The sequence below is a fragment of the Tiliqua scincoides genome, chromosome 5 (assembly GCF_035046505.1).
Source record: "Tiliqua scincoides isolate rTilSci1 chromosome 5, rTilSci1.hap2, whole genome shotgun sequence".
In the NCBI taxonomy this organism is placed as follows: Eukaryota; Metazoa; Chordata; class Lepidosauria; order Squamata; family Scincidae; genus Tiliqua; species Tiliqua scincoides.
Window position 1 is genome coordinate 106,068,254 of NC_089825.1, and position 27,784 is coordinate 106,096,037.

General features: G+C 44.8%; 1 protein-coding gene across 1 annotated transcript; it reads right to left on the reverse strand.

Moving 5' to 3' along the window:
• Nucleotides 1-7,727: 7,727 nt before the first annotated feature.
• On the reverse strand, nt 7,728-8,651 carry LOC136652941 (olfactory receptor 14A16-like). The gene has a single exon (XM_066629864.1). It carries the CDS (start codon nt 8,649-8,651, stop codon nt 7,728-7,730), a length of 924 nt encoding a protein of 307 aa, XP_066485961.1.
• Between the last annotated feature and the right edge of the window lie 19,133 nt (nt 8,652-27,784).

A 27,784-nucleotide genomic window follows, 5' to 3' on the forward strand; every position in this document is an offset into this window, starting at 1 on the left:
CTATCAGATTCACATACACGCCCCACACATAGAAATTCCAAGGCAAAGGAGAGAGAGAGCTAGGATTTTTTAAAAACTCCTGTCATTACATAACCCCTGAGCATGCACAGAATTAAAAAAAAGACATCAGACCCCACAAAAATCCAGACATTTTGTCCTAATAGGATCACACACACACACACACACACACACACACACACACACACACACAGGCAAGTTTTCACACAGACATGCTGGCTGGCATAGTACAATCATACAAAATTGTGCAGCCAGCGATATAGGTGTAAGATTTTCTCAGACCAAGAATGTCCCAGAGCACTTGCAGATTGAAAAATACAAACCTTGAATAAAAGCAGTCTGACATACAGATTCTGACATACAGATAGATAGAAGCAATATTTAATTCTATCAGATTCACATACACGCCCCACACATACAAATTCCAAGGCAAGGAGAGAAAGAGAGCAATATGCTTACCAAATGAACTGCAGCCTTCTTTTTTGGAAGATGTTCTGACACACACAATAAGGTGTCCCCTTTTATAGGAAAAATCTCTGTACCCCTCACATCTGGACATTCCAATTAGTTTTTTCTTCCCAGGCCCATACAATAAACAAAAATGTTGGTAAGTTAGTATGTTTTTATTTTCACACCATAAATCTTAAAAGAAGTCATGGGTGTTGGATGTTATACACGTAAAAAACAGACCCCAAATTCTGCTTCTCATGTCAAAAAGTTTTGAAAAATTTCCAAGTTATTGGAATGCAATAGCCCTGAATTAACCCCAGTTTTGACCTCTGTCTGGTTTTTGCACGTGTAAAAATCCAGACACAGAATCTGCTTCCCATGTCAAAAAAGTTTTGAAAAATTTCCAAGTTATTAGAATGCAATAGTCCTGGATTAACCCCAGTTTTTGACCTGTGTCTGATTTTTGCACGTGTAAAAATCCAGACACAGAATCTGCTTCCCAGTCTCATAGAATATAAAATAGCTGAAATTGTTTTCCCATATAGAAAAGAAATGTGTCTGATCAGCTTCTGATTTTTTCAGTCCTTTTTTTTTAGGTGTAACCCCTATGTGAGCAGGTTCTATTCTCCCATGCCCCCCAGGCCCATGTCTTCTAAATTCATTTGAATTAATCCCCCTGTAAGCAACAGAACAGTCAAAAGTTCGTATAAAGAATATATTTTTTATTCCTAAACATGCAAATTTTAATAAGCAATCCCTCTCTCACCTGTCTTCTCTCTACTTCTAAAATTCCATTGAAAGCATCATTTCCCTAGTCATGCAAGATCTGCAATTTATTCCTAAATATGCACATTTTTTTAAATAAGCATTCTCTCTCTCTCTGCTTTTTTTTCCTAATCATGCAAGATCCATATATTAATATTCCATTCCACTCCATTATTATTCCATTAATATTACATCAGAAAAACAAAAAGATTTGGCTTTGACCACTCTTTCAACAGAAATCAAAAATACGTGATCTTCATATTTGATCATTTTCTCATTTGCTTTGATTGGCTCAGAATCAGATTGGATTTGCTGAAGTATGCGCATAAGGATTACTGGAAAATCCTGCTTTATTTCCAGACACCCCAGTGAAAACGCAATGCAGAGGGCGGTATGCACCAGGCATGCAATATCAATTCTATTCATAACTCTGCACATTTTCTCTCTTATGAAGTCCTGAGTCCATTCCATACATTCATGAGCACCCTGGGCTGGATCCTTTTTTCTACACCCATCACACAAATTTTCTAGAAAGTTGCTCACACAATACTTCACAATGGTGTACAGGGTTGCTCTCAGCACACTCTTTGTGATTCTCTGCCTTGTCTGTGATGTCAGATTTTTGTTCTGTCTGTCCAGTGGGAGAACCCCTAAAATGTTTCGTAACGTTTTGAAAGCATCTTGCTTCACATCCTTCTTTGGAATAGCCTACAGAAAAAAATAAGTATTTTTGATTTTACATTTCAGGCAACACACTCACGTATGCACTCAAGCACAATGATTTACCTCTGCTTCAGTTTCTCTAGGTACAGGTGAGCATATCTCGAATAAACTCCTGAGTCCAGTCCAAGCAAATGTGGGCATCCTGGTTTGGGGCCTTCGTTCGACATCCCTCACAGGACACCTCGAGAAATTTTGATACACAATACTTCACAATGGCGTACAGGGTTGCTCTCAGCACACTCTTTGTGATTCTCTGCCTTGTCTGTGATGTCAAATTGTTATGTCTGTCCAGCGGGAGAACCCCCAAAATGTTTCGTAATGTTTTGAAAGCTTCTTGCTTCTCAGCCAATGAAATAAGCCTACAGAAAAAAACACAAATAAGATTTTTTTATTTTATTTTTACAAATCAGTCAACACAGACACACACGTATACACGCATGCACTCATGCGCACAGATTTACCTTTGCCACCGGCTCAATCTCTGCATCAGTTTCATGAGGTACGGGTGCATCTTCCATTGCAAACTGGTAAACCAGGTTCAGAGATGGGAACGGCAACACGTCTGAAGTTTCATCATCATCATCATCACATTTGCGCTTCTGCTTCTTCACAGTTGCTCACGGAAGGGTTTGAGAATCCACGGGTCTGACCGGGGTCTCCCCCCCTCAGAAGGTGGCATGTTCTACTTCTCTTCTTCAGGGCTCTCCATCTTGACCACCACCATAGTGTGATTTTCACTCTCCTCCCCGGCAGGGGATTCACACTCCAACTGGGGTGCCTCCATCTCAGAAGGCGAGGCAGGTGAGCTTTTCAGAGGGGAGGCCATGGCAGAAAACAGCAGCAACCGCAAAGGCTGAGTGGCTTTCTCCCTCCCCCCCAAAGACCCTGGGCATTAAATACAAGGACTGTTTCCACTCCCCCCTTTTTTCCCCATTGGCTCCACATGGTGGTCCAAGAGCTATGAAACCTGCGCCTATTGGTCGGCGGCAATGGGGCAAGTTGTTTGAGTGGTCACATGAACCCCTTTCCCACACTTCATTGGCAGGCTCCTTTTCCCGCCAAACCAAATGCAGGGGTGCTACAAAACCCTTCCCTAGCGGTTGAGGGGAACGGGCCCAGTTGTTTGAGGGGTCACATGAACCCCTTTCCCACATTTTATTGGTGGGCTCCTTTTCCCGCCAAACCAAATGTCGAGGTGCTACAAAACCCTTCCCTAGCGTTCGAGGGGAACGGGGCAAGTTGTTTGAGGGGTCACATGAACCCCCTTTCCCACACTTCATTGGCGGGCTCCTTTTCCTGCCAAACCAAATGTCGGGGTGTCCCAAAAACCCTCCCCAGTGGTGGGGGGCAGTGGGGAGAGTTGTTTGAGGGGTCACTTGAACCCCTTAGGGGGTGGGATTTCCAGTAAAAAGGGGCGGGACCAGCTGTCAAAGTTAGTCTTGACATAAGGTATGTACTTCCTACTACTAGTGTCCTTTGGCTGAGGTGCTACCAGCCAGCCATATGCTCATGCTGTTTGGAGTTCCTCTTCATTTCTGGAGCATCCTACTGAAATCATCAATACCTACCACCTGGGAAACGAAGCCTGCCTGTCTAGGGTGGGATGGAGGGTTGGGGACAAACTACTTCCATCCCCTTTGCCTTTTCTTACCTTACCTTTGGCTGCTCTTGGCACAGCCCCCTGCTTTCCACTGGATCTGTTTCAAATGATCAGGAAGAGAGGACCATGCAAGTCAAAGTGAAGCAGGGGAAAGAGGAGGACAAAGGGTGAGACAGACGCAGCCATAGATGGGTTCCCCCCCTTCTTTCTCTAATGGCCATTGCCTGGATGCTCTGTGTGCCAGTGAGTGGAAGTGAATCAGAACACTGATTGGAAAAGCTCCATTGGTGGTGGGCTACAGGCAGGTTGGCCACATGCAATGGAGGACAGAGTGCCTTTACCTTTAACCATTGTATAGAAGAGGAAATTTCAGCATGTGCAGCTTTTTGAACTCCTCCCTGTTAGGCTGCAGCTGCCAAAATTCCTTTTTCTATACAATTTTTAAAGGTAGACGCACTCTGTCCTCCATTGTATCTGGTAATCTCTGGCCGCAGGGAACAGCACATGGATACGGAATGCAGCGGATCCCTTCTCCATTCACTTGTGAACTTGACTCTCAACACAAGCCTTTCAGGCAACTTCTGCAGCAGTTTAGCCCCGGCCTAAGTCCTTTTATTTTTGTTTTTTTGATTAGATGGGTGGAACATATATGCCACTGTTTGCAGGGAAAATGAAATGGATTTCTCCTCCCCCCCCCCGCCCCAACAACACCGGTAGTTTCTATTGCTTCAATGAATTTTGCCTGAAGTGAAATTTCAGTGTAGGTTTGAGGTGGTCTTAAATGCCAATTTGACGTTCTCCATAACTGGGCTCAAGGTTCAAAGATTCTCACTTTTGTGGAAAAAAAACCCACAAAGTAGGGCACCTCAGAATGTCAGATGCAGAGGGCACCAGGATGCAGGTCTCTTGTGTGTTCCCGGGGGCATTTGTGGGCCACCGTGAGATACAGGAACCTGGACTAGGTGGGCCCATGACTTGATCCAGCGGGGCTGTTCTTATGGATTGGACAATTTTGAAGAGGGAAAATTCATCACGGGTTACACGCCATGAAGTATATGTGCAACCTCCTGATTTCAGAAATCAGGTAATTGCCTTGCTCTCCCCTCCCCCTTCCTGCCTCCCCTGCCATCTTTCCTGCGTCAGTGGGTCCTCCTGGATTATCAATGCAGGCAGGCAGGCTCTGGACTTCCTACCAGTCCTTAGGCAGAACGCTACCTGGGCATTGCCGGAGCATGCTTTGCAGCAGTAGCCACCGTGGAATGTGAGTTCCCCTGGCAGCAAGGTCCAATAGCAGAAATTGTCAACCACTGTGCTGTATCACAGTGGTGCACCATGAATGGTACACAGATGTCCTGTGAGCGTTTGGAGGAAGCTCATTGGGCCATTGGGGGAGTGAGAGGGAGGGCAGAACCTGTGCCATTTTTCAGTCAGCTGCTGTTTGAGTCGGATGTGTTTTTCCATTTCAGATTGCGATAATGCATTTTGTTTTGTTGTTTCTTTATCAACTATCACTTTTTTAAATGATTAAGAAACTGATAGTGTGTCTTGACAATTTTAGTGCCTTGTTAGAGTGCTGTGAGATGAAAAAGGACAAAAATTTCTGTCCAATAGATTGGGCCATAAATTGAAATGCAACTCTCGGTATATCCTATTGTCATTTTTAAAAGTTTAGAGCGGTGCTCGTCAATCATTTTCTTGCCACAACCCCAATAAGTAAGTAAGCAAGCAAGCAAGTAAGTACATACATTGCATATAATATTTTGAACCCACCACCAATCTTGCCCCTCTCCCTGGACCCAATCCCTCCCCCACCTTATGTAGTGAATGTGGATAATCATGTAAAATAAATGGGAATGAAGTTTGAGCCATTTTTGTTCCTGTATGTGGCAGGTTTTGGAAGGTTGCCGCTACCTTGCAAGTGAGGCTTTGTGACCTGGTTTAGAGCAAACAACATGGGATATGTGACACGGCGTGCTTCGTCTATTGTTCAGCTCACAGCTAGGGTCCTTGCTGATTACACATTTTTAAAGTCTACACTCCTAAAATGCAGTATAGGAAGGTGACATGACATCATGATGTTGCAGGATTTACACCATGATTTTGAGGGAGTAAAATGCTTAGTGGCCATAACTACCAACCACTTTAATAAAGGCCTGCCACAGGGGTGTCAAATTTCATACAGAGGGCCAAAGTCTGCATTCATGCTGCCTGCTGAGGGCCGGAAGTGACATCATTAAGCAGATGATGGCCAGAAAAGAACACTTTGTTCTCACATAGAAACTCATTAGCATCAAGTGACAGAAGAGAAAAATCTGGTTCATATTGTCAAAATATGAGAGAGCCCAATTATTCTGAGAGGCCTCAATTATAACGGGGACTGGAGAAATTGCTTCTGGAGGCCGCACCTGGCCTGTGGGCCTTATTTTTACAACCCCTGCCTACCATCTCTGTGGGTGATTGGAACATGACATTAACAGCCCTATCCACCGTCCTCACCCCCCATCCCCCCACACACACACATAGGGACGGTCACTGCCACCTGGCAGCAAGAAGCTGACTTTAAAATGGTTGCAGAAATTCTCATGTCTCCTGAAAATAATGTTACTCAGTGACAGTATGCATGCTGCATCCTGCTGGGGGGGGGAGTTAGTCATTTGTTCCCTTGCTCAGGATAATCCTTCGCTGGCTGAACTGGTTTGTGGGGGAAAGGAGATTACGAGTTCTCGTGTTGCTGGTACTGTCCCCATCCCAGCCTCAACACACACCCCTCCCTGCCCTAATCTGCACCCCTTTCTCCCTCTCCCTGTCACTTTCTGCCCACCCCCTGCACTGGTGTTCTGGCACCACAGCCTTTCCTGCTGCTGGGGGAGGTCAGTGCAGCACTGAGCAGGAGAAGTGTGGAAAGGATGTAAGGAGGGGGCATTTCTGGGTGGGGGTGGGTGGAATGGGGTGGAACAGGATTGCATGGAACCAGTGGAGAAGGCCACTGTTGTATCCTAACCCCTGACCCTGGCCTACAAGTCCTACATAGGGCTTCTTGCACTTGTGGAAGAGGGAAAGTTGCTCTCCCTCTGCTGAACATAAGGTGAGCATATTTTTAAAGGTGCCTCTCTGCCCAGTTAGCGGGAGTATAGAAAAATGATATAGGGTGCAATCCTAACCAACTTTCCAGCAGCAAGCAGCACCATTTTACAAGAGACCACACCCCCTCCCCTTTGAAGACAACCCACCTCCATTTTGAGTGTTGCTTACATGCAAGTTTATGGGTCAAATGAAGGGGCCGTTTTCACTCTTCAAGTCAAGTGCCTTGGCAACCACAAGCCTCAGAGACCCATGGAAATGTCCTCAGAAGCACCAGGAGGTGGAAGACCCAAGAACCCACCTTTCCATGAGGAAACGGAAAGGTTAACAGCATAGCTCAGCTTTTCTTTCGGGAGCTTTTTTGTGCCTCTGCAATCAGGTCCTAAGAGGCCCAATTCTTTCCAACTTTCCAACGCTGATGCAGACCCAGTGTAATGATAAACATTCCCTTACTTTGAGGAGGCCTCCATGACTGCCCCCCCCCCCTGAACTGCAGGATGCTGCACATGCTCCACTGGCACAGTCATGCCAGTGCTGGAAAGCTGGTTAGGATTGCACTCATAATCTTATAAGATATAAGGGTAGACAGCATGGGCATTCTGCCTCACATTGGGCAGGTATAACATAAATATCTATGAAATTGGCATAAGTCTATAGACATAGGTCTATAGAAATAGACATGTCATAAGTCATAAGCTACCCTTTTTCAAATATCCAGTTTTATATATAATGTGAGATTGCCTTTAACAAGGTGGTGCATTCTGTGTGGCTTCTCACTTGCAGTCTGATGCACTACAGTCCTAGAAACAAATTCACAACATCATTAGCTACTTGAGCTATGGATCTCAGAGACCTCAATAGTACAATCCTATGTACGTCTACTCAGAATTAAGATCGGTTATGTTCATTTTGGAGCTTACTTCCAGGAAGGTGTGTATAGGAGTTCAGCCCAATGCTTTCAGAAATGGGTCATCAGTTCATCATATGAAATCTATCTGTGTTCTTGAACATTTCTGACAGGGCTATTTGGATATCTTCACTCCCGAATCGGCCTTTTCAGCCACACTAGACGCTGTTCCAGAACCACCTTTCAGAGCGCGATACCATAGTCTTTCGAGACTGAAGGTTGCCAACTACTGTTTCTCAGGCAATAAATGATAGGGTTCAGAAGTGGTGACAAAACTGCATACAGAAGAGCAGACAGCAAATCCACAGGGGCAGAGGACAAAGATCTGGGCCGAAGGTAACTGAAAATGCCTGTGGTCAGAAATAAGCTGAAGACGGTCATGTGGGGGATGCACGTTGAGAAGGTCTTATGCCTGGCTTGAACTGACTGCATCTTGAACACAGCAGAGAAGATATAACCATATGATACAAATACGAACCCAAAGCAAAAAGAACCCACAATGACTGTCACAGCAAGAAGGTTCCAGATCATGGCACTTGTATCTGAGCAAGAGATCTTCAGCAACTGAGGGATGTCACAGAAAAATTGTCGAACGATGTTGGATGAGCAGAAACGTAAGCTGAATGTGTTTGCGGTATAGACTGCGGCGTTGATTGCGCTGCTGAGCCAAGAAGCCGCGGCCATTTGAAAGCAGGCGTTCCGGTTCATGATCACGGTGTACTTTAAAGGATGACAGATGGCAACATAGCGGTCGTAAGCCATGACAGTGAGGATAAGTGGCTCGGCGATTGCAAATGTGGCAATGAAGAAAACCTGGGTGACGCACCCAGAGTAGGAAATCTGTTTATTGTTGACAATGGAGTTGGCCATGGATTTTGGAACCGTGGTTGAAATGTAGCCAGCATCTAGAAAGGAGAGGTTGACCAGGAAGAAATACATGGGGCTGTGAAGATGCCGATTCTGGACTACTATGCAAATAATGCGAAAATTGCCAATCAGGGCTGCGAGGTACATGGAGAGAAAGACCAGGACATGTAGAATCTGTAGCTCACGAAGATCTGAAAATCCCAGAAGAAGGAATTCTGTGATGCTTGTTTGGTTTTCCATTTCTTATACTGTGAAGAGAATGGAGAGAAGAGATATGACACGGGCAGCCCAATCCTAACCCACGCCGGAACGGGCAGGACACCTGGCCTAGCCCATATTCTGTGCAGTGTTGCGGCTGCCTGCAGCTCAGCCTGGGGCAAAGGGAAGTCATTCCCCTTACCCCAGGTAATGCAGCAGCAGTCCCAATGGATCTACTTGAATCTGCTTCACCTATAGATGTGGCGCAGATCCAAGCAACCTATTGCTGCACCCTGTTGCCTGGGAGTGGGGTTAAGATCCAACCCAAGTGCTGGATCTGGACCCCATCCTCCATTTAGTCCAGGCCAACCGATAGGCCCTACAACTTATTGCCCTCCCCCAGACTCGGAACAGCTCTGTTCTGCCTTACCTCTACCCTCCCACAGCCCCCAAACTGGACTGACTTGGCCAACGCGCACTTACCAGTGCGCTGGTTCTGTGGGGCCTCCAGAGATGGGCACATATCCATGCACCAGGCATCACTTCTCTCCCCGTGGTGCAAAAGTGCCTGACGGCATTTTTGCCACACCTCCTGGCTCATGCATGTGACTTGTGCTGACCCAGGGGCCAGTGAGGCTCAGGCCCTAAGATGTTCCTGTAGCATCGATTCCAGTGAAACAGCACATCCTTTTTATGCAGATATTCACTGGTAGGGTCCCTGACATCATCAGGTAGGGTTAGGAAAAGCACTCATCTGGAACCTTAGGTAGCAACAACCTCATCTATACTGGGTGGCTAATGGACAAGTTGTCTAAGGTCATTTCCTAGGTAACTCTAAGTGAGAAGAGATACAATGCTGAGGAAAGTCATACCGGTTGGGCATTCCTTATCTGGAATTCCAAAATATGGACTACTCCAAAATAAATAACATGTTTGAGCACCAACATGACTTTTAAAAGAAATGCCAAGAGCAATAAATTCAGAAATGATGTTTCATGCACAGACCTCGATTCATGCAAAAAATTATTTCAAAAATTTTATATGTTTACCTTCATGCTACGTATATAAGGGGTAAATGAAACAAAAATGATCTTTATATAGAGACTTCTTGGGCTCCATCCCCAAGATCTCTCATTATGTATATGCAAGTATTCCATACTACAGATAAATGCAATGTCCAAAATGCTTCTGGTCCCAGGCATTTTGGATAAGGCATGCCCAACGTATACATGGAAAAAATACCTGCTATTCTTTGGGGATGGGGGGACGGGGGACTGCCCTGAAATATGATGATTTCCCAAATCCATATGAAGTAAGCAGCCAAATCAGAGAGAAGGGGAAAAAACCAAGGCAAACACATATCCTTGAGCAATGGGACGAGTCTACCTGGATGCCAGTTTTGTGCAATACTGGCTGGCATGGTGGGCATCAGCACCAGATTTATTTTCCCTGACTGCCGCACACTCATCCTCCCTGCCTCCATCAGTTCTACTCTCTGAGAAACACAAGCATTACTGCAGAGGAGGAACTTCACAGCAGCCCCAGGTGCACCCCAGTGTCCTTTCTCTTATTCATCTACAGCAGTGTTTCTCAACATTGGTCCTCTGCTGTACCACTTCACATGGCCTACCTATTTGAAGTACCACCGGAAGTAACTGGTGACGACATGGTCGACAGTTACTTCTGTGTTGGGAGACAGGATGTGACACCACAAAGACCAGTAACAGGCTCCAGGTGGATGGGAGGGCTTTTCTGAGCACAGAAAAGCATGCTTAGGAGCTCTGTACACCAAGTCAAATCTCCTACTGCTGTTTGCTGCATCATGTTCCTGGTCTCCAGGGGTCCCATGAGTACCACCAAACACTACCTCAAGTATCACTGGTGTTACCCATACCACTGGTTGAGAAACACTGATTTAGAGTGAAAGTGAGACTGCCAATTGTTGCCTTAGGACTAGTCGAAAAGATTACTAGTAAAAGCAAACAAAAAACTCCCCTCCAATAAATTATAGAGAGTACAGAGTGTAACATTTTCAACCAAAGGAATTACTATTACTTTAGAGAACAAAAAATAAATCATACTAACATCTTCTAACGGTTGAAAAATATGTAATATCAATTAAAGAAGAGAAGTAAATTTTCTTTGACACTGAAAAGAGTCATGATAAAATTCTAACATAAAAAAGGAGAAAAGCAAACAACTGTTTTGGCTCTGAAAAAAAATGACATGCTAATCATGGCAATCTACTAGAAGAAAAAATCCTTGAGGCGCAATCCAAGCTGTGACAGAGCCCTTGTCCATTCTCCATCCGGTTCTCTGAACTGAAGATGTCCCAGCATTTTGCAACCTTTTCTACAACAGTTCATCAATGAAGTGAAATGCAAAATGTGATCTGAGTAATGGTGCACAAAGAGCAAAGCAGCAAATCATGCACCTCCTCTAAGTTCAACATGAATAATACCAGAGCAAAGTTCTTGTGCAGAACTGGACATAGGTCAGTATCAATTACTGCTTTATAATATAACCGGGTAATCTAATTACCATCTTGCTTTACTGCTGGTTTCAGTTCATAGCTGTTCCATTCCATTTAATAATCAGAGCATGTGTGCACTGCAACCTTGCACTTGCTAGCAAACAAGCATATCTCTCTTTGGAGAACAGTGCTGAAAGAGTACTCACATCTTCACACCAGCTGTTCTTGGGGAAAAGGTGGATGAGGCATTATTGACTCTGGAATCTTTATACTTCAAGGACAAATTCTCCTGAGTCTTCTGTGTCTCAGTAGTAGGAGCAAGAGAGTAAATTTAACCTTATGCACTACACAAGCCTCCTAGGTGAAAAACAGAGGAAGAGCTCTGCTGGATTAGATGGGGCCCATTAGTCCAGTTTCCCAGTGGGCCACCATGCGCTTCTAGATGCCCAACAAGACACCCCTATTCTGTTGCCACTCCCTTGCATCTGGCATTCAGAGATCAGCTGCTGCTAAAAGCTGGAAGTTGCATATACAGTCATCATGAGGTGTCATCTGTGATGGAACGTTCCTCCCTAAACCACTCCCTTTTAAAGACATTTAAATGGCCATGTGTCATCACACATCCTGTGGCAAGGAGAACCACAGATTCATTATGTGTTGGGTTAAAAAAAAAGGTTTTGTCTGTCCTGACTCTCCCGTCACTAAGTTGTAGTGGAGATTCCCTGGTTCTGGTGTTGTGCAGTAGGGAAAAGGACATCCCTCTATCTACTGTATCCATCCCATGCATATTTTTATATGTTCCAAACATGTCTCCTACTCCTCCCTCCCAGCACTTTCTTGTCTGGACTGAACAGGCTCAAATCTTTTATCAGACTAGAGTTTGGGGTGGTGAGCTCAATCCTATGCATGTCTACTTAGAAGTAAGTTCCTTTATAGTCAATGGGGCTCATTCCTAGGTGAGTGTGGACAGGCTTGCAGCGGGTGTGAAAAATATAGGCAGCCCAATTCTATCCAGGCTCCCCATGCTGTGATACAGCAGGCAGAGAGGCTGTCAGAGGAGGATAAGGGAGCTTCAGGATAAGGAAACCTTTGTTCCTTTACCCCATGTTGAGCCCCAGTAGCCTTTATGTGTCTATTTGGATCTGTGCCAGCTCAATTGCAGGTGCAGAACCAAGGAGACCTGTGTAGGGGGACTGGATCTGTCAGCAGCCTCTGCCGCCATCCCTACCCCCTTCCAGGCATGACCCATTCCCAGGCTGCCCTCTTCTACTCTGATTTTCTCCCTCCCACCTACCCCCCACCTTCTTCATGGCCTAATACACCACCGCGCTGCAGTTACTGGCCCCATCTGGTGGCCGCCCCCTCTCCCATAGGTGTGAGAGGCCAGCACCCACCCACAGCAGCCTCATCGCCGTCAGCAACTACTGCTTGACCATTGCAAAGTGCTTTGTGGCACTTGTGGAAAGGCCATCACCATGGTACAGGAGCGCATAAGAGTGGCACCGTAGCATGGAGGTTCAAGCCCTCAGTGTGTGTGTTCTTGGACACCTGTACTTGGCACATTTCAGTGTCATGATGTCATTCATCTGTTCAACTGTGCTGTACGTGCCAGAGTGCTAGAAGAAACTGAAAGCACTGTGAGATTCTGGTGCATTCCAGTACCAGTTCATCTCTGAATCAGACCAGAAATTCATTGCCAAATGTTGTTTTGTGCCAAATTTCACCGGATCTCAAGTGATGTGCTGAGGATGCCCAGAACTCCTTAACACTTCAAGTCTCTGCCTACAACTATGTGAATCAGCCCTGCCTTGAATTCTGGTCCAACATTATTGGTCCACAAAGTGCCAGGATGTTCAGTGATGTCCAGGAACAGCTGTGAATACAGGCCCACAGGGGTCTCCATTAAGCGTGGCTATGGGACTCTCCTCAATGCAGCAGTGTAGCCACATTGATGGTGGCCTGCCTCGTGCAGACATGTTTCCAGACATACTTTTTTCAACAAAAAGTAGTTCACAATGCTGTTTACATAGTAAAATCCATCCATCCATTTGACTATTTATATTGTATTTTAATATTACATTTTACATATCGTTAGCCACCTTGGATTCTGCTTTTGCAGAAAGGAAGAGCCGGATATCTTATATTATTAATAATAAATAAGAACAACAAGAATAAATAATCAAGGTGTGGAGTCAGCAATTTTGAATGTAGGGTAGTTTGCACATTCATATGAGAATGAAAAGACATGAGGAGCATCAGTATGGATCTGAATGCAAAGAGTCACACAAAAGCTCCCAGGTTCTAGAACAGGGTGCTTCAAATTCCGTCCTGCGGGCTGGATCTGGAGTTCGGAGAAAGCTCTCCTTGGGGGGCAGTGCTTACCATTCTGCTTCCCTGTGCCCAGATCAGCTTGAAAGAAACTTAGCACCGCAGCAGAACAGTAAGCGCCGCTGGGGATGGGGGTGCTTTTTCAGAACACAGCGGTTTCCAGTTTGGAGGCTGCTGTTCTAGAACACCAATGAGCTATATCAATAACCTATTGGTTTACACTTGGTGGAGCATTCTTCGTGGGAGCTCCCATCTCCTACAGCTTCCTGAAGATTTTCACATAGCTCCAAGGCTTGTGACTGCCAAGGCACCGAGCATGAAGATGGAAAACAGTTCTGTTCAATGGGCCACTGCTAGAACTAGTGTATCCAGAAAGCAGAACATGTTTTATGGCCTGCTTGTGCAGCAGCAGCCCGGGTAGGTTGGTGGAACAGACCGGGTAGGTTGGTGGAGAGGTGGAACAGAGGAGGGAGGGGTGTGATGGAGGCACGAGGAGTGACACCTGGTATATGTGACCTGTGCCAGATGCTATCCCCTCCGAGAGCAGCACGCACACACATTCTTGCATCAGCTAAGGGGCTGGCACAGGTAAAAGCAAACCTATTGCCAGTCAAGGGGCTTATAGAGAGGTAAGAGAAAGTATTTTCCCCTATGTCTCTCATGCCACCCAATCTGCTCCTCCCTCTGTAGGACATCACAAGGCTTTTTGGCATGACTTCATCAGCAGTGGGGAAGAACATTATTGGGCTCTAAGTCAGTATACATAATCAAGTCTGTTTTTCTTCTTGCTTGGAGATGATGAATAATTGCTGTGGTTTGCTCTGCTTCTGCAACATCCCCAAAGAAGAGATGCCTAAGAAATAATTTAGTAAAAACATTTTATATTGTCCTAATAAATCCCACATCATTTTGCACCTTCCCGGAGTTTACCCTCTTTTCCTTTAGCTGCTGTCTGGGTGCTTCTCTGTAGCAGTTTTATGCTACTTGGGAAGCACACAAGGCTTAGGGCTTCGTTGCTTGAGGGAGTGCAGAGAGCACAGAAGGGTTGAAAGTTAGAACTGGAGCAGCAGGAAGTCAGAGCAACGAATGAGACGCAGACAAGGATTCAAATGTAGAGATGCCGGGGAAGAGAGCTAGAAGCGGGACGGAGTGAGATTGAGAGAGAGTCCGCCTCTGTCCAGCCTTCTCCAAGCTTTTGTTGAGTCTTAAAACACATGAAACAAACTGATAAGCTACTAGCTACAGCTAGCTTGGGACTAGCTATCCACAAGACGCATTCCTAAACAATGGCGGCTTAACATCCTGTTGTTTACAGGCACTGGGCTTCGTGACTTAGCATATCTCAAGGCTAGCAAAGTGTGCTTTGCGTACATAGCTGATGGGTCTGCTATGTTGCCAATTATGCTAAAGCATTTCAAAGGCCATCGCTTGTGCATAATTACTACACTTCTCTCTATTTGTCTTCCCATGTTGCTGCTCCCAGGTTACTTGTAGGAAAAGGGAAGGGGGTGGCCATATAGCAATTTGGGAGTATTAAAGGGTGTAATGACCTTGGGAATGAAAGGATATTTCTCATTCTTTGAGAAAAATGCATTGTCATAAGTGACTGTCTTAAACTAAGCTGGCCGGGGGTTTGCCAGTCTCTAAGTGGAGCTGTTACCAAAAGGGCTGTTTTGTTTAGGGGGAATTATTACACTACCCTTATTGGAACCTCAGGATCGCAGGCTGGATAACAAGACGGCGTAATGCAGAGAAATTCCCTTTAGCTTAGAAAGGAGACTGAGAGAAAGATAACTTTTAATAAAACATTATAGTTTTATTAGAAAAGTACAAAGGTAAACATAATGGACATGGAAAATTGATATGTTTCTTTGTCCTAATGCTTGAATCCAGTGTACCTAGCTTTCATGGTGGTTTTGCGTAAAGAGTATTTGGTGCATCCGAGGAAATTAGAAAGAGGAAAGGTTGTAGGGAAGGATTTTAGGGGTCCCTGATCTGCCAAACCCAGTTGCTAACTAAAGATGGGGAGAGAAGGGGAGAAAAAGGGGGGAAGAAGAAGGCAAAAAGTTCCAGACACAAGTTAGTTATCTGTCCTGTAGGTCAGTTGGATGGGGGGGGAGAGTCCTGTGTGGAGGACCCTCTGACACAACACAGATGTGTTGGTCCTTGGAGGGGGAGCCAGAGAGAGAGCATGTGGGCGGAAGCTCTCTCTTAAAAAGGGTTTTTTTTTTCAAAACAGAGCTAAACTGGATTATAGCTTCCTTACTACCTGCTGGGTGCTTGTGAGTGTGTAAAACATTGAAAGGATTATCAGCAAAATTCAATGGGGTCTGTGGCTGGCTTAAACAATACCATGAATCATCAACACAAGAAGGCAGTTCCAGTTTGCATACAGTACTTAAGCAGTGATTGAGTTAAAACAATACAACAAATAGGAGACACTCAAACAATGATTTAAGATGCCAGACTTCTTCATAGGGAGGTGGATTTAAGATGACAGACTTCTTCATAGAGAGGTTGATTTAAGATGCCTATATGTGTAACCACAGGGAGGTGGAGGTTGTGTTTGTGACTTGACCTGATTGTTGAATGTAGGACACTTGAATTGTTGAACGTATGGACACTTAGTCCATAGTACATAACCAGATATAGAGAGAAAATCACGCCTAAAAGGAAAAAGGGGATTTTCACGTAACAGAGCAAGTTTTCCATTGGGCTTTGGAAAGGCATTCAGTCATATGTGAGCATACCAACATATAAATGTAGTGAAATGAAGAAAACATTTTAAAGGGTGTCAAATATTCATTCCCTGTTCTCTGAGTTTCTTGAAGTTCAGATCAGCTCTTAAAAGCATAATATAACATTTGGGGAGAAAGATACAAGCCAAGAGCCCCGTGTTGGAGGCTAAGATGGCAAACACTTCCACCACAACTATGTTCTTCCCCTTGGTGCTCATATATCCCGGAATAAAGGAGATCCAAACACTACAGAAGACCAGCATGCTGAAGGTGATGAACTTGGCCTCATTGAAAGTGTCTGGCAATTTTCTGGCTAGGAAAGCGACAGTGAAGCTGATGAGGGCCAGAAAGCCCATATAGCTCAGAACATAATAGAACATGGTGGTAGAACCTTCATTGCATTCCAGAATGATGAGTCCAGGCTGGGAGTGCAGGTCAGTATTAGGATATGGAGGAGAGGTTGACAGCCATGCAGTGCAAATGCTCACTTGGATGAGAGAGCAGCACAAAACAATGGAGCTGGCCAGATTTTGCCCTAACCATTTTCTCATCCTGTGGCCTGGTTTTGTAGCCATGAAGGCCAGAACCATGAGGATTGTTTTTGCCAGCACACAAGAAACCGTTACGGAGAAAATGGTGCCAAAGGTTGCTTGGCGGAGAAGGCAGGTCACTTTCCCTGGTTTGCCAATGAACAGGAGGGAGGAAAAGTAGCAGAGCAGGATGGAGGTGAGGAGGATGCAGGTGAGGTTCTGGTTATTGGCTTTGACAATGGGAGTCTCCCAGTTCTTCAGGAAAGTTTGCACCACCAACCCTGTCAGCACAGCCAAGGAAATAGCCAGGGAAACCAAAAGGATCCCCAAAGATTCTTGGTAGGAGAGGAAGCTGATTTCCTTAGGAAGACATTGATCTTGGTTCTTGTTTGGATATTGATCTTCTGGGCACTTGATACAGTGCACTGCATCTGAAGGTGAGAAATAAAATATTAATAACTTTGTTAATGTACATAGTACTGTTTTTTTTTATAACATAGCTATGATGTTATGTCTGTGTCAGCCTGCCAATAACTCTTTTTAGGCACCCTAACAGTTCTATGAGAAGGAATGTAAACCCAGCCCTATCAGCAGATACCCACTGACTTACAGTGTAGCTCTATGAGTTTCTGCTTATTAGCTAGGCCCTTCAATTTCAGTGGTAGTTACTCCTTGGTATGTACGTGCACTATTGCAACCCTAAGTACATAAATTTGAGCCCCATCCTATCCACGTTTCCAGCACCTGCTAACACAATGCAGGGCCAAGGTAAGGGACCAAGGACTCTCTGACTTTCCCCACACCACAGGATGCATCACATGCCATGTTTGCATGGCTGCATCATCACTAGAATATGGGATAGGATTGGATCCTTAGTGATTATAACATCCCATTGACATTGACAGTGATGGAACTTGGTCAGGGCTCAAGCTGTGTTCATTTCTTAGCTTCTAGCACTAGAAGTGCTAGAGAGCTATTTTTCCCCCTTCTAGAGCACTAGGGTAATGTTCCTTTTATGTGTTTAGCCCATTTCCCAGGCTAGCAATCTTTCCAACTAGCTTGGGGCTAGGAAACATGGCTGTCTCCATGCATAATGTTATCCTGTTGTTCTGTTCAGTGGAAACAAGTGGGCACAGCCATCTTGTACAGAAAATGGGTTTAGCCCTGCCTTTGCTGGCCTCAAGGAGCACACCAATGGCCATGCTCATGCCTTCAAACCCGCATTACCTATAAAATCAAAGTGACCAGGGGGTTATTCAGGCTACAAGAAAAAGACCCAATGCACCCACAGCCAGAGGAAGGCAAAAAAAACTGTCCACCAGTGGCCAATCCAGGTGAACAGAAAAACTCCGAAATGGCCCTAAAAGGCAACCACTTGAACTCAGACTGCTCCAAGGGCAAGCGGGCAGATTTCAATGAATTTCCATGCAAGCATGCAACAAACAGGAAGTGAACAGAGAGTGTGCTGCTTCAATATGCTCCAGACCCACCCTGCTCCAGCTTGGTATCAATCCCCACTGAGGTGGGACGTTCCAGAGGTGGGCCAAACGAACTCCCATCTTCCATTCAGAAGTGTGTGATTGGCATTCAGGGGAGGCAGCCCTGGTGCCAGAGCTTCTCCTTTTACCAGAATGACAGCACCACACGCTTTACGATTCCACAGCAGAAGTGATAGCAGCAGACCAAGAGTTCTGCCACTGTGAATGGCCCATATGTTTTTCCCTAAGTCCTACTGAAATTAATGGGAAATTAATTGAATTCAGTTTCAGCTGACTTGAAATTAATTGGCTTAACTCAGTCCTGAATTCCTTTTCTCCACTGATGTCTATGTCAAGATTCATTTTCTCCATATGATTGGAGAAAATTAATTCATTTTAGCATTATTATCTTTAACTGTGATAGTATGCATATATCTGAAGACATTTTCAGGGGGGGAATGGGGTAATGCTACTCACCTGTCTGGTTTGAAATCATGTCTTCTGAGCAGGGCCTACAATCATAGCAACAAACAGGTTGCCCGTCCTGAATTATCCTGCTGTGTCCAAGATGGCAACTTTCAACACATGTAGAATTGGGCATCTAATAATCAAACATATTGCAGGAAATATTCAGAAAAGCCTCTGCTAAATTCTGACTAATATTTTAAATTTCTGCTGCATTGACTTAATTTTGAGGTCTACTTCCAAAATTTTGCAGTGTTGGACAGGAGAAATTCCAGTTGAACTTTTAGTCTTTTTGCAATAAGCAGAAACCCACCAAATGTAATGTAAAAGTTAACCAAATTGATAGGTTTCCCATATTTGCTCAAACTTGATTTAAGATTACGTTATCTTTAAAAATTCTGAATGAAGATGGTTTTTTTTCTTATTTCAGATTCATGCACAATAAGTGTTAAATATTCCAAAAACTGGATTCACTGCTGAAACTCCAGTGCTCTCTGAGCATGAGCAAAATAAAGCTATAAGAAAATGGCACTCACCTTCTCAAGAGTTGAAGATGTCACTTCAAAATTTTATTTAAGGCATGTTTTATCAGGAACTAGACATGAACATTTATAATCATTAAGAATTTGCTAGCTAAATTAAACGTGCAGATGCAGAAGAGGTTTGAGAAATTCTAACACCCTACACATTTTACCAAAGCCAAATCTGATATTTAAGGAAGTCCTTGAACTCGGCCACATTTCTAGGCAGTAGGAACAATTGGATAATTCCCATTGAAGTGATGGGCAAGCCAGTCCTATCCTGCATTGGAACAGGCAGGTCTACTGGCCTGTGTTGTATCCAGTATTGGGTAGGTGGTGGTTGCTGCACAACTTGGAGTAAGGGGATTTATCCCCCCTTAACCCATGTAGCCTGGCAGTCAACCCTATGGGCCTACTTGGATCTGCGCCATCAAAATCACTGATGCAGATTTGTGCAGCCAGCTGTAACGCTGGGCTTGCAAGGAGGAGGTTAGGATCCAGCCTAGGTTTCCAGGTCAGTCCCACCCTCCTCCTCCTGTGCCCGGTCCACTGACCGCTCCATGCTTCCCCACCATGGAACGCCCCCATATCAATCTCCTGTCACCCTCTCGAACCCCCCGTGATGGTTACCCTAGGGTGGCACAAACCTACCCCTGCCCAGTTGGGATTCAGTTCTGGGAGGCTAACACACATTGGCTAGCATGAGTCATCACGCATGTGCTTTATAGCACATTTGCAAAACTTGCAGGCTGGCGCAGAGGACTTTCGTTGGCAGAGGACCTTCACAACACGGGCACACACGAGAGAGTGTGCAGAGACCAACCATTGCTTCATGGGAGCAAGCGATCAATCAATGAATGAGCACATAAGGCTTGGGTGCCTCTTTTTATCGCTCTAGGAACTGCCTCCCCTGGTTTCCCCTGCCTCCTCCTGCCCTCCCCCAGCGCTTGCAAAGCCCACATGTCCCTATGGCCAAAAACAGCACCTCTTTTCCCTGTCCCTCTCCCACGGTCACAAAATCAGGATTCATCCTCCATCCAGTGGATAGCCTGGGGGGCAAGTAGAAGCACCTCCCTCTCTCATGTTCTGAACATGTGCAGCACCTTGCAAAGTCCTTACTTTTCAAATGGACTTTTGCAACTCAATACCCAAACTCAAAACAAACAAACAAATTAACCATTTCCCTTCATCTGCAGCCCTGTCTCTGCCTCCTGACGGAAAATAACATACCTTGCTGCTGGTGGCACAGATGAATGCCCGCCTTCCAGATCAGCGCATGAGGTCTTTTGAGCGACACAGAAGTGGCGCAACTGCATCTGAGGCACTGGCAGCAGCCCCAAGCAATTTCTGGGCAACCCAAGCAGCTCGACTCCATGGTGACTCCCGAGTCAGCAGCCGCAGACTTGAGTGTTTGCCTGAGTGTTTGACATGCGTGACTTGAGTCTGCATGAGCCAGCAAAATAATGTGCTTTCATGACTTGGACCCAAGTCACCTTACTCAAGTTCCCATCCTTGGTTTCTATACAATTCACATTCGTGAAGACTTTACAAAATGAAGTAACATCTGTACATTCTTCTATTTATAGGAATGCTATCCAGAGTTGTCTTCCAGATGTTCAGGATAAGAAAAGACTTTGCACAACAGCAAATACATCAGTATTACAAATTTTAGATCTTATTCATCTTTCTATTCAGTGGCATTTAACAACCTCCTCCATCCAGGCAAATGGAACCCTGCAACCATTAGAATTCAGTAGGAGACATTTATTGAACTGCAATCGGTCAGATAGTTGAGATGGGAGTCCAACTACTTGACTCTCTCTTGGTAAAAGAGTAATCAGTGTCTGAGACCATGGGGGAGACTGTTAGATTTATCTCCTCCTCAATTGTACCTCCAGTGGTATCTCTTTCCAGTGATATGAAATTTTTTTTCATCTACAGTTTTATTAGAGGACTAACTCAGCCTCAATAATTTTGAAAGGGCAACCTTGATGTCGCTGTTTCTCAGGCTGTAAATAACTGGATTCAAAATGTGTGGAACAGTAGAATACATGAGACTATATACCCAGTCCATATATGAAGAGGTGGAGGATGGCCTGAGGTAAGTAATACAACCTGCAAGTACAAGTGTGGAAAAGACAATGAGATGAGGAAGGCATGTTGAGAAGGCTTTCTTCCTTCCTTGCACAAATGAGATTCTCAGTACCACCTTAAAGATAAGAATGTAAGTTATCATGACGAAGAGAAGGCAACTTAATATACAGGCAATACTTATGAGACAGACAATGGTTTCAATTTGATATACTTTGGAGCAGTAGAGTTTAAGCAACTGTGAGATTTCGCAGAAGAACTGGTTGACAACATTGGAGCAGAAAGGGGTTGCAAAGGTGCTACTCGTGTGCAACACTGCTAAGGTAAGACCACTGAACCATACAACCACAATAACTTGCATGCAGGCTTTCCTGTCCATGATCATTTCATATTGCAGGGAATTGTAGATGGCGATGTATCGATCATAGGCCATCACGGTGAGGAGAACAAAATCAGATGCTGCAAAGAAGAGGAACCAGAAGACTTGAGCGACACAGCCTGAATAAGTGATGCACCTGGTTTTAAAGAGGGAATTGGCCATAGATTTGGGCATAAGGACTGAAACCGTTCCAAGGTCCTGGATGGCCAAGTTCATCAGGAAGAAGTACATGGGTTTGTGTAGGCGATGGTCAAAGAGCACTGCCGAGATGATGAGAAGGTTTCCTATTATGGCTGCCAGGTACAATACCAGGAAGGTAAGGAAGTGGAGAATCTGTAGCTCACGGACAGCTGACAATTCCACCAGCAGAAACTCAGTTATGGATGTTTGATTAGTCATGTTTTCTCCATAACGAATAGCACGGCAACTATGGAAAGAGACACCTGAATTGCTGTCAGATGCAGCCTGTGTACTTGAGCAAGTGAGAAGAGTTCAGAGATGGCTCACTTACAATTCACTTCTTCAAATTCTTCTTACAGAAGGCTATACAGCTGTACTGCTAAACCTTGCTGTTCATTGCTGTTGACAGATATGCTGTGTGTTTTGGTTTTTCAGCAGCAATGCCTCTTTAGGACACAATGCCTGATTTCTCTCTCTCTCGCTCTCTCCAGGAGCACTGCAGTCTGATTTTTACTTGCTGCAAGGAATTACTCTGGGGAAGAGTTTATGTCCCCCCAGAAGTGGTCTCAGGAGCACCACACAATGAAGCAGATACAGCCAAAAGAGAAAAGTTTCATAGCTTGGTTTGTCAATCTGCTAATATAACTAGCCGAGGATGGGGTGTCCTGGCAAGTATATGAAGATAGAAAGAGCACTCATCACAACATTTTTTCTTCTGTGCAATTATGTAAATGAGATTTACACTGTCTCAGTCTTCCAGTTTGAAGGTGCAGTTTAGGCAGTGGCATCGCTAGGGTGTATGGGCCGCACCAGGTGACACGTACGGGGGAGGGGGGGAGACACTACTACTCACCAAAAAATTTTAAATCTTGATATTTATGAATAATACCATCATGTTATATATCAATTGATGTGTAATTTCTTGCAGACTACAATGAAACAAACTGAATAGAATATATATAGAATAGCTCTATTCTATCAAAAGTTATAGCCAAAAAACCAGCAGAGCGGGATGATGATACATCACTATGCCCACTGCCCAGGGGGTTGCCCTGCCCACTGCATGGGAGCAGGCCCGTCATAGGGGTGTTGTACAGGCCTCCTGCACTAAGTGATGCAAACCCTAAACTGACCTTGGAATCCCATCTAAGGGCCCCACTTGCAGCTGCAGACAGGAGAAAAGGGAGAACCCATGAAGAGGAACCCAACCTGATGGGAGTGCTAAATTGGGTGTTGTTGTTACTGGGATAGAAAAATAGCATGAGTGACTTTAAAAAGATAGATTCAGCCCTGCTCCTTGCTTTATCATCTCACCTTCACCTGTGCAATATTGTCTGGCAATTTTCTTTTTCCAGCATGCCTTGATTTTCCAATAAGAAAGAAGGAATGGATGAACTGTGAATCTGGGGAACAAGCCATGGGTCCAATCCTATCCAAATTTTCAGCACCAGTGCAGCCATGACAACAGGGCATGCACTGCATCCGGTGGCGGGGGAGTCATGGTGGTCTCCTCAAAGTAAGGGAATATTTGATCCCTTACCCTGGGGCTGCATTTCTGCTGCATTGGAAGATTGGATAGGGTTGGGCCCCATGTCTTACAACAATGTAATAGCAGCTGAAGTGTCACCTGTATTTTCCCTATTATTTATGCCTTTTAGCACAGAAATCAAGGTTTTGCTGTGTCTTCCTGGGCCTAGGGTTGGGAACTCGAGTCAGTGACTCGAACTTGAGTAGTGAAAATGCGTGATTTTGGGTGACTCGGTGACAAGTGAGTCACACACATGGAAGACTGTGAAAAAGACTCGAGTCAGGGCCCACTGACTCGGCATTTGTCCCCATGCATGCTGACTCAAGTCTGCCTGTGTCTGGGAGTGCTTGCTTATTGTTTTTGCCACATGGAAAACCTTGCGGGGCAGTATTTTGATTGGTGAGCAGTAGGGATTCCAGCTGGGAAGCAGGAAAAGATTAATGTGAGCAGGAAGGGGGGGTAGGACTGGGCTCTCTTTTCTCACCTCTGATAGGAAGGAAGGAACGGATAATCATAGGACAAAGGATGGGCATTCTCATATTTTCATTGGCTGAGGGAGAGCAGGAAAAGGAGCCATGGGGGGTTCTTGTCTTATGATTGGCTGCAGGAGCCAGGGTGGGGGATAAGGCAAAGAAGGGGGGAGGGAGTTCATAGTGATCATGCTTTGCCTGGTGGGGAATCCTCATTGAATGACCGGCTACAGTGGGACTACTTCTGAGTGGAGCTGCAAGGATTGGGTCATTCTGGTAAGCCTCGCAGCTGCTACTTGTGATCCTCCTCCTCCCTCTTGCTGCTTCTGACCCTTCCCTACTGTTATAGATGGACGGGGCAGCAGGGGAGTGAGCAAAGGGAACTCTGACACACACCCTGGCAGCAGTCCCGTTTTTTCCATGGCTGGCTTTTTAAGGGGGGGCAACTCGACTCAAGTCCTTTTGAGTCACTAAAGGGTGACTTGGTGACTCGGAAAGTGCCCCCGTTATGACTCATTTTGAAGTCGAGTCACAGGGGGCAGTGAATCGGCAACTCAACTTGCGTCAAGCCACACTGGGTTTTCCCATCCCTGCCTAGGCCACCAAGCTAAAGGCTCCTCCCTTCATTTAATTTCAAGATATTATGCTGAAGGAGAGAAGATAAGAGAGAGACTTCCATCTGCTTGGAATGATGTGATCTTGCTGTATTATTGGAGGTACCCCAACTGCCTGGCCACCTTGTCCAGCCTCTCTTGATCTCTTGATCTCTGGTGTAGTGTCTATGTACATCAGCATTTCCCAAACTGTGGGTCTGACAATGCTGCTTTTAGTGCATACTGGGAAGCCCCAGAGCCCTCTTCCTAGTCACGCCAGGCCAGTGAACTACTAATGGCCTATGCAGGTCTAAGAATGGCTTGCAGAAATGACCAGAAACAACTTCTAGTTTGTGGACACAATTTCCTGTTTAACCAGCAGTCATTTCTGGTTGCTTCTGTGGGTCATTCTGAGGCCTGCAAAGGCCAATAGAGTGGGTCGCCAGGCCAGTGTGAGCTGGAAGAGGCCTCTAGGGCCTCCTAGTCATGTATGGTGGCTCTAAAAGGAGCATCACATCATGACCCACCATGGAGGACGAGCTGGGTCAAGGTGCTCAAAAAGTTTGAGAACTACTGATGTTCACCATATTGGGAACTCTGATAAGAGTTCTTTCTCCCTTGGTGTTCATGGGTGCCCTCCTTTTCAAAACAAAACAAAACACACACACAAACACACGCTAAATGCATGGTTTCTAGAGAATGGGGCCAAGAGGTTCAGTTGTAGGCTCATGTTAGTCTCCTAGTAATTTTTACAGAATTTGGAAAGCAGGGAATGGAAAAGTAGCTGCAAGCCTCAAATAACGACCTACTATACTCACATTAGCTACACCATGTGCCTAGTCCTTACAAAGTGTCTGTGGATAAATAAAGCATAGTCAGTACCATGTATACAGAGCTTGCACATATACAGTTTGTCCATGTGAGCGAACAATATGGATCATCTTGTGAACTCACATAGCTCAGGGTTGGGGCTTGCCACTTCGATCCTGCTCTTCCCTACAGGCATTCACTATATGTACAATAATCTGAATTGTGGAGGCTTGACAATATCAGATTAAGGCCGCAATCCTAGCCAACTTTCCAGCAATGCAACTCTGAGGTAAGGGAGCAAATCTTGCCTTACCTTGAGGAGGCCTCCAAGACTGCCCCCTGACTGCAGGATTCAGCTCATGCCCCACTAGCACAGTTATGTAATGCTGGAAAGTTGGTTAGGATTGTGCCCTAAATCATCAATGGGCTTCCTGTGAAATTAAATCTTGCCTGCCTGTTGGATTTATTTTTGTGGAGTATGTGCAAGTTGTTGCTGTGACCACAGAAATGATAAATAATTTTGATGAGTACCAACTATCTTTGGGACATTTTAAAAGTCTGTAAATTATGAGTTTGGTGGTTCATCAATTTATGTCCTGTATTTCAATTATGGTTCACACCAGGGGTGTGCAAACTTTCAACTTTAGGGATCTTGGACCTTTAACAATTGTGTAGGAGTGAGAATTTCAGCAGGTGCAGCTTGTCATCTGTGGCATGAGAAACTGCACCTGCTGAAATTCTATATAATTGTTAAAGGTCCACCCCGGGTTTACACTAAATTGAGTGATGTGTGTGTGAGAGCGATCTATTTTGTGGTTTTCAAAACTGAAGTGAAAAATGCAGCCACTTCATGAAAGCCTGTTTTTTCCCTTCATTTTTTCAAATGAAGGAAAGAGAAAGCTGCTTTATTAATTAATCACCAAGGGAAATGAGGAAAAAAAACAACAACTCAACACAAATTAGTCTTTCTTTTCCCTTTCTGACTCATTGAATAAGTTCATTCTTTTTAGAGTTAGAATTGAGTTGCCAACTTTCAGTTAACTTGAACTCCAGTTGAACTCATCTCCTAGGGATTGTAACTCTCAGATGTTCATCATCACCTTAAAAAAAATCTATAATAGATAATGCATTATCTTATATTTATTTATTTTTGTTTAGAGATAAAATAAGGCACAAAGTGAAGTATTCTTGATAATTGCATGTTCTCCAATTAATATAATAAGGGGCAATTATCCAGACAGTTTTCCAGGTGTTTGATTTTTTTGTGTGTTTGTATGTTTTGTTTTAAGTTTAATTGGGCCTTGAGGGATATTGCTTCTAAGATCATTCCAGTTAGATCAAGACATTGTATCCCATAAGGACACCAATCAATTTGTTAAAATTATAATTTATGCTTGTTAGAAATTGAAGTAAGCCTTGGACTGTGGGGAGGGAAAAGCAAGGCAGATACTACCAAAAAAAAAAAAAAAATCTTAAGGAGAATCATTTTGAAAGCAGAAACATGGATGCAATGTCAACCCCTGTTCTTTCCAGATTAAACTGCTTTAGATGGATAATTAAATGGTGGAACATTAATGTAGACTTCCTTATCCTCTGAAAAGGAATGCACATTTAAATAGTAGCTAACGTACTATAAAATACTTAAGAGAGAATACACAATTTGTTACATCAGAGTAACTTTTCCCAGAGTGGTTTTATTGAATACTGATGAAATCAACCTGTGGGCCTTTTACAACAGCAGGACTAGAATCCCACTGACATAAAAAGTCCAATAACAGCACAAAGATAGCTCTACTTCCAGGTCATCCTGTGCCATTGCTACAAAGCAGCTACAGCAGTGGATTCTCACTGCTGTGTACCCTGGACAGTGCCAGGGCAGATGGGCTGGCATAGATGGTAGCTCATAGGTGGGGAAGGAGAGGACAGGGTAATAGGGTGGAGAAGTGGGAGGAACTGGGGGCATGTTGAGGGTGGTTGAGGGAGTAGATCCAGCAGCAATTAGATCCTATCTCCCGTTTTCCAATCTGACACATCCCCTGACTCTACTTGGACCCCCCCCCCCCCAAAAAAAAAAAAAAAAATACCTGGCATAGGTCCAAGCAGACACATAGATTATTGGGCATTCTACCAGAAAGTAAGTAATATTTTGCCTACCTCCAGCAAGCTTTCTAATTGTCCCCCAATCACAGTATACAATGTATGCTCCATTGGCATGGCTACATGCTATAACGTGGTGGGGGACAGAATTGGGCTGTCAGTCATATTCCAACATCATGTTGGCAACCTTCAGTCTCAAAAGACTATGGTATCGCGCTCTGAAAGGTGGTTCTGGAACAGCATCTAGTGTGGCTGAAAAGGCCAATTTGGGAGTGACAATCCCTTCCACACTGGGAGCAAGTGCAGTCTGTCCCTGGTCTGTCTCCCTGGCTATGGGCCTTCCTTCTTTGCCTCTTTGCCTCAGACTGTTGGCCAAGTGTCTCTTCAAACTGGGAAAGGCCATGCTGCACAGCCTGCCTCCAAGCGGGCCGCTCAGAGGCCAGGGTTTCCCACTTGTTGAGGTCCACTCCTAAGGCCTTCAGATCCCTCTTGCA

Excerpts from the sequence above, each read along its gene's own strand:
- LOC136652941 (XM_066629864.1), bottom strand. The coding sequence starts at position 8,651 with ATGGAAAACCAAACAAGCATCACAGAATTCCTTCTTCTGGGATTTTCA.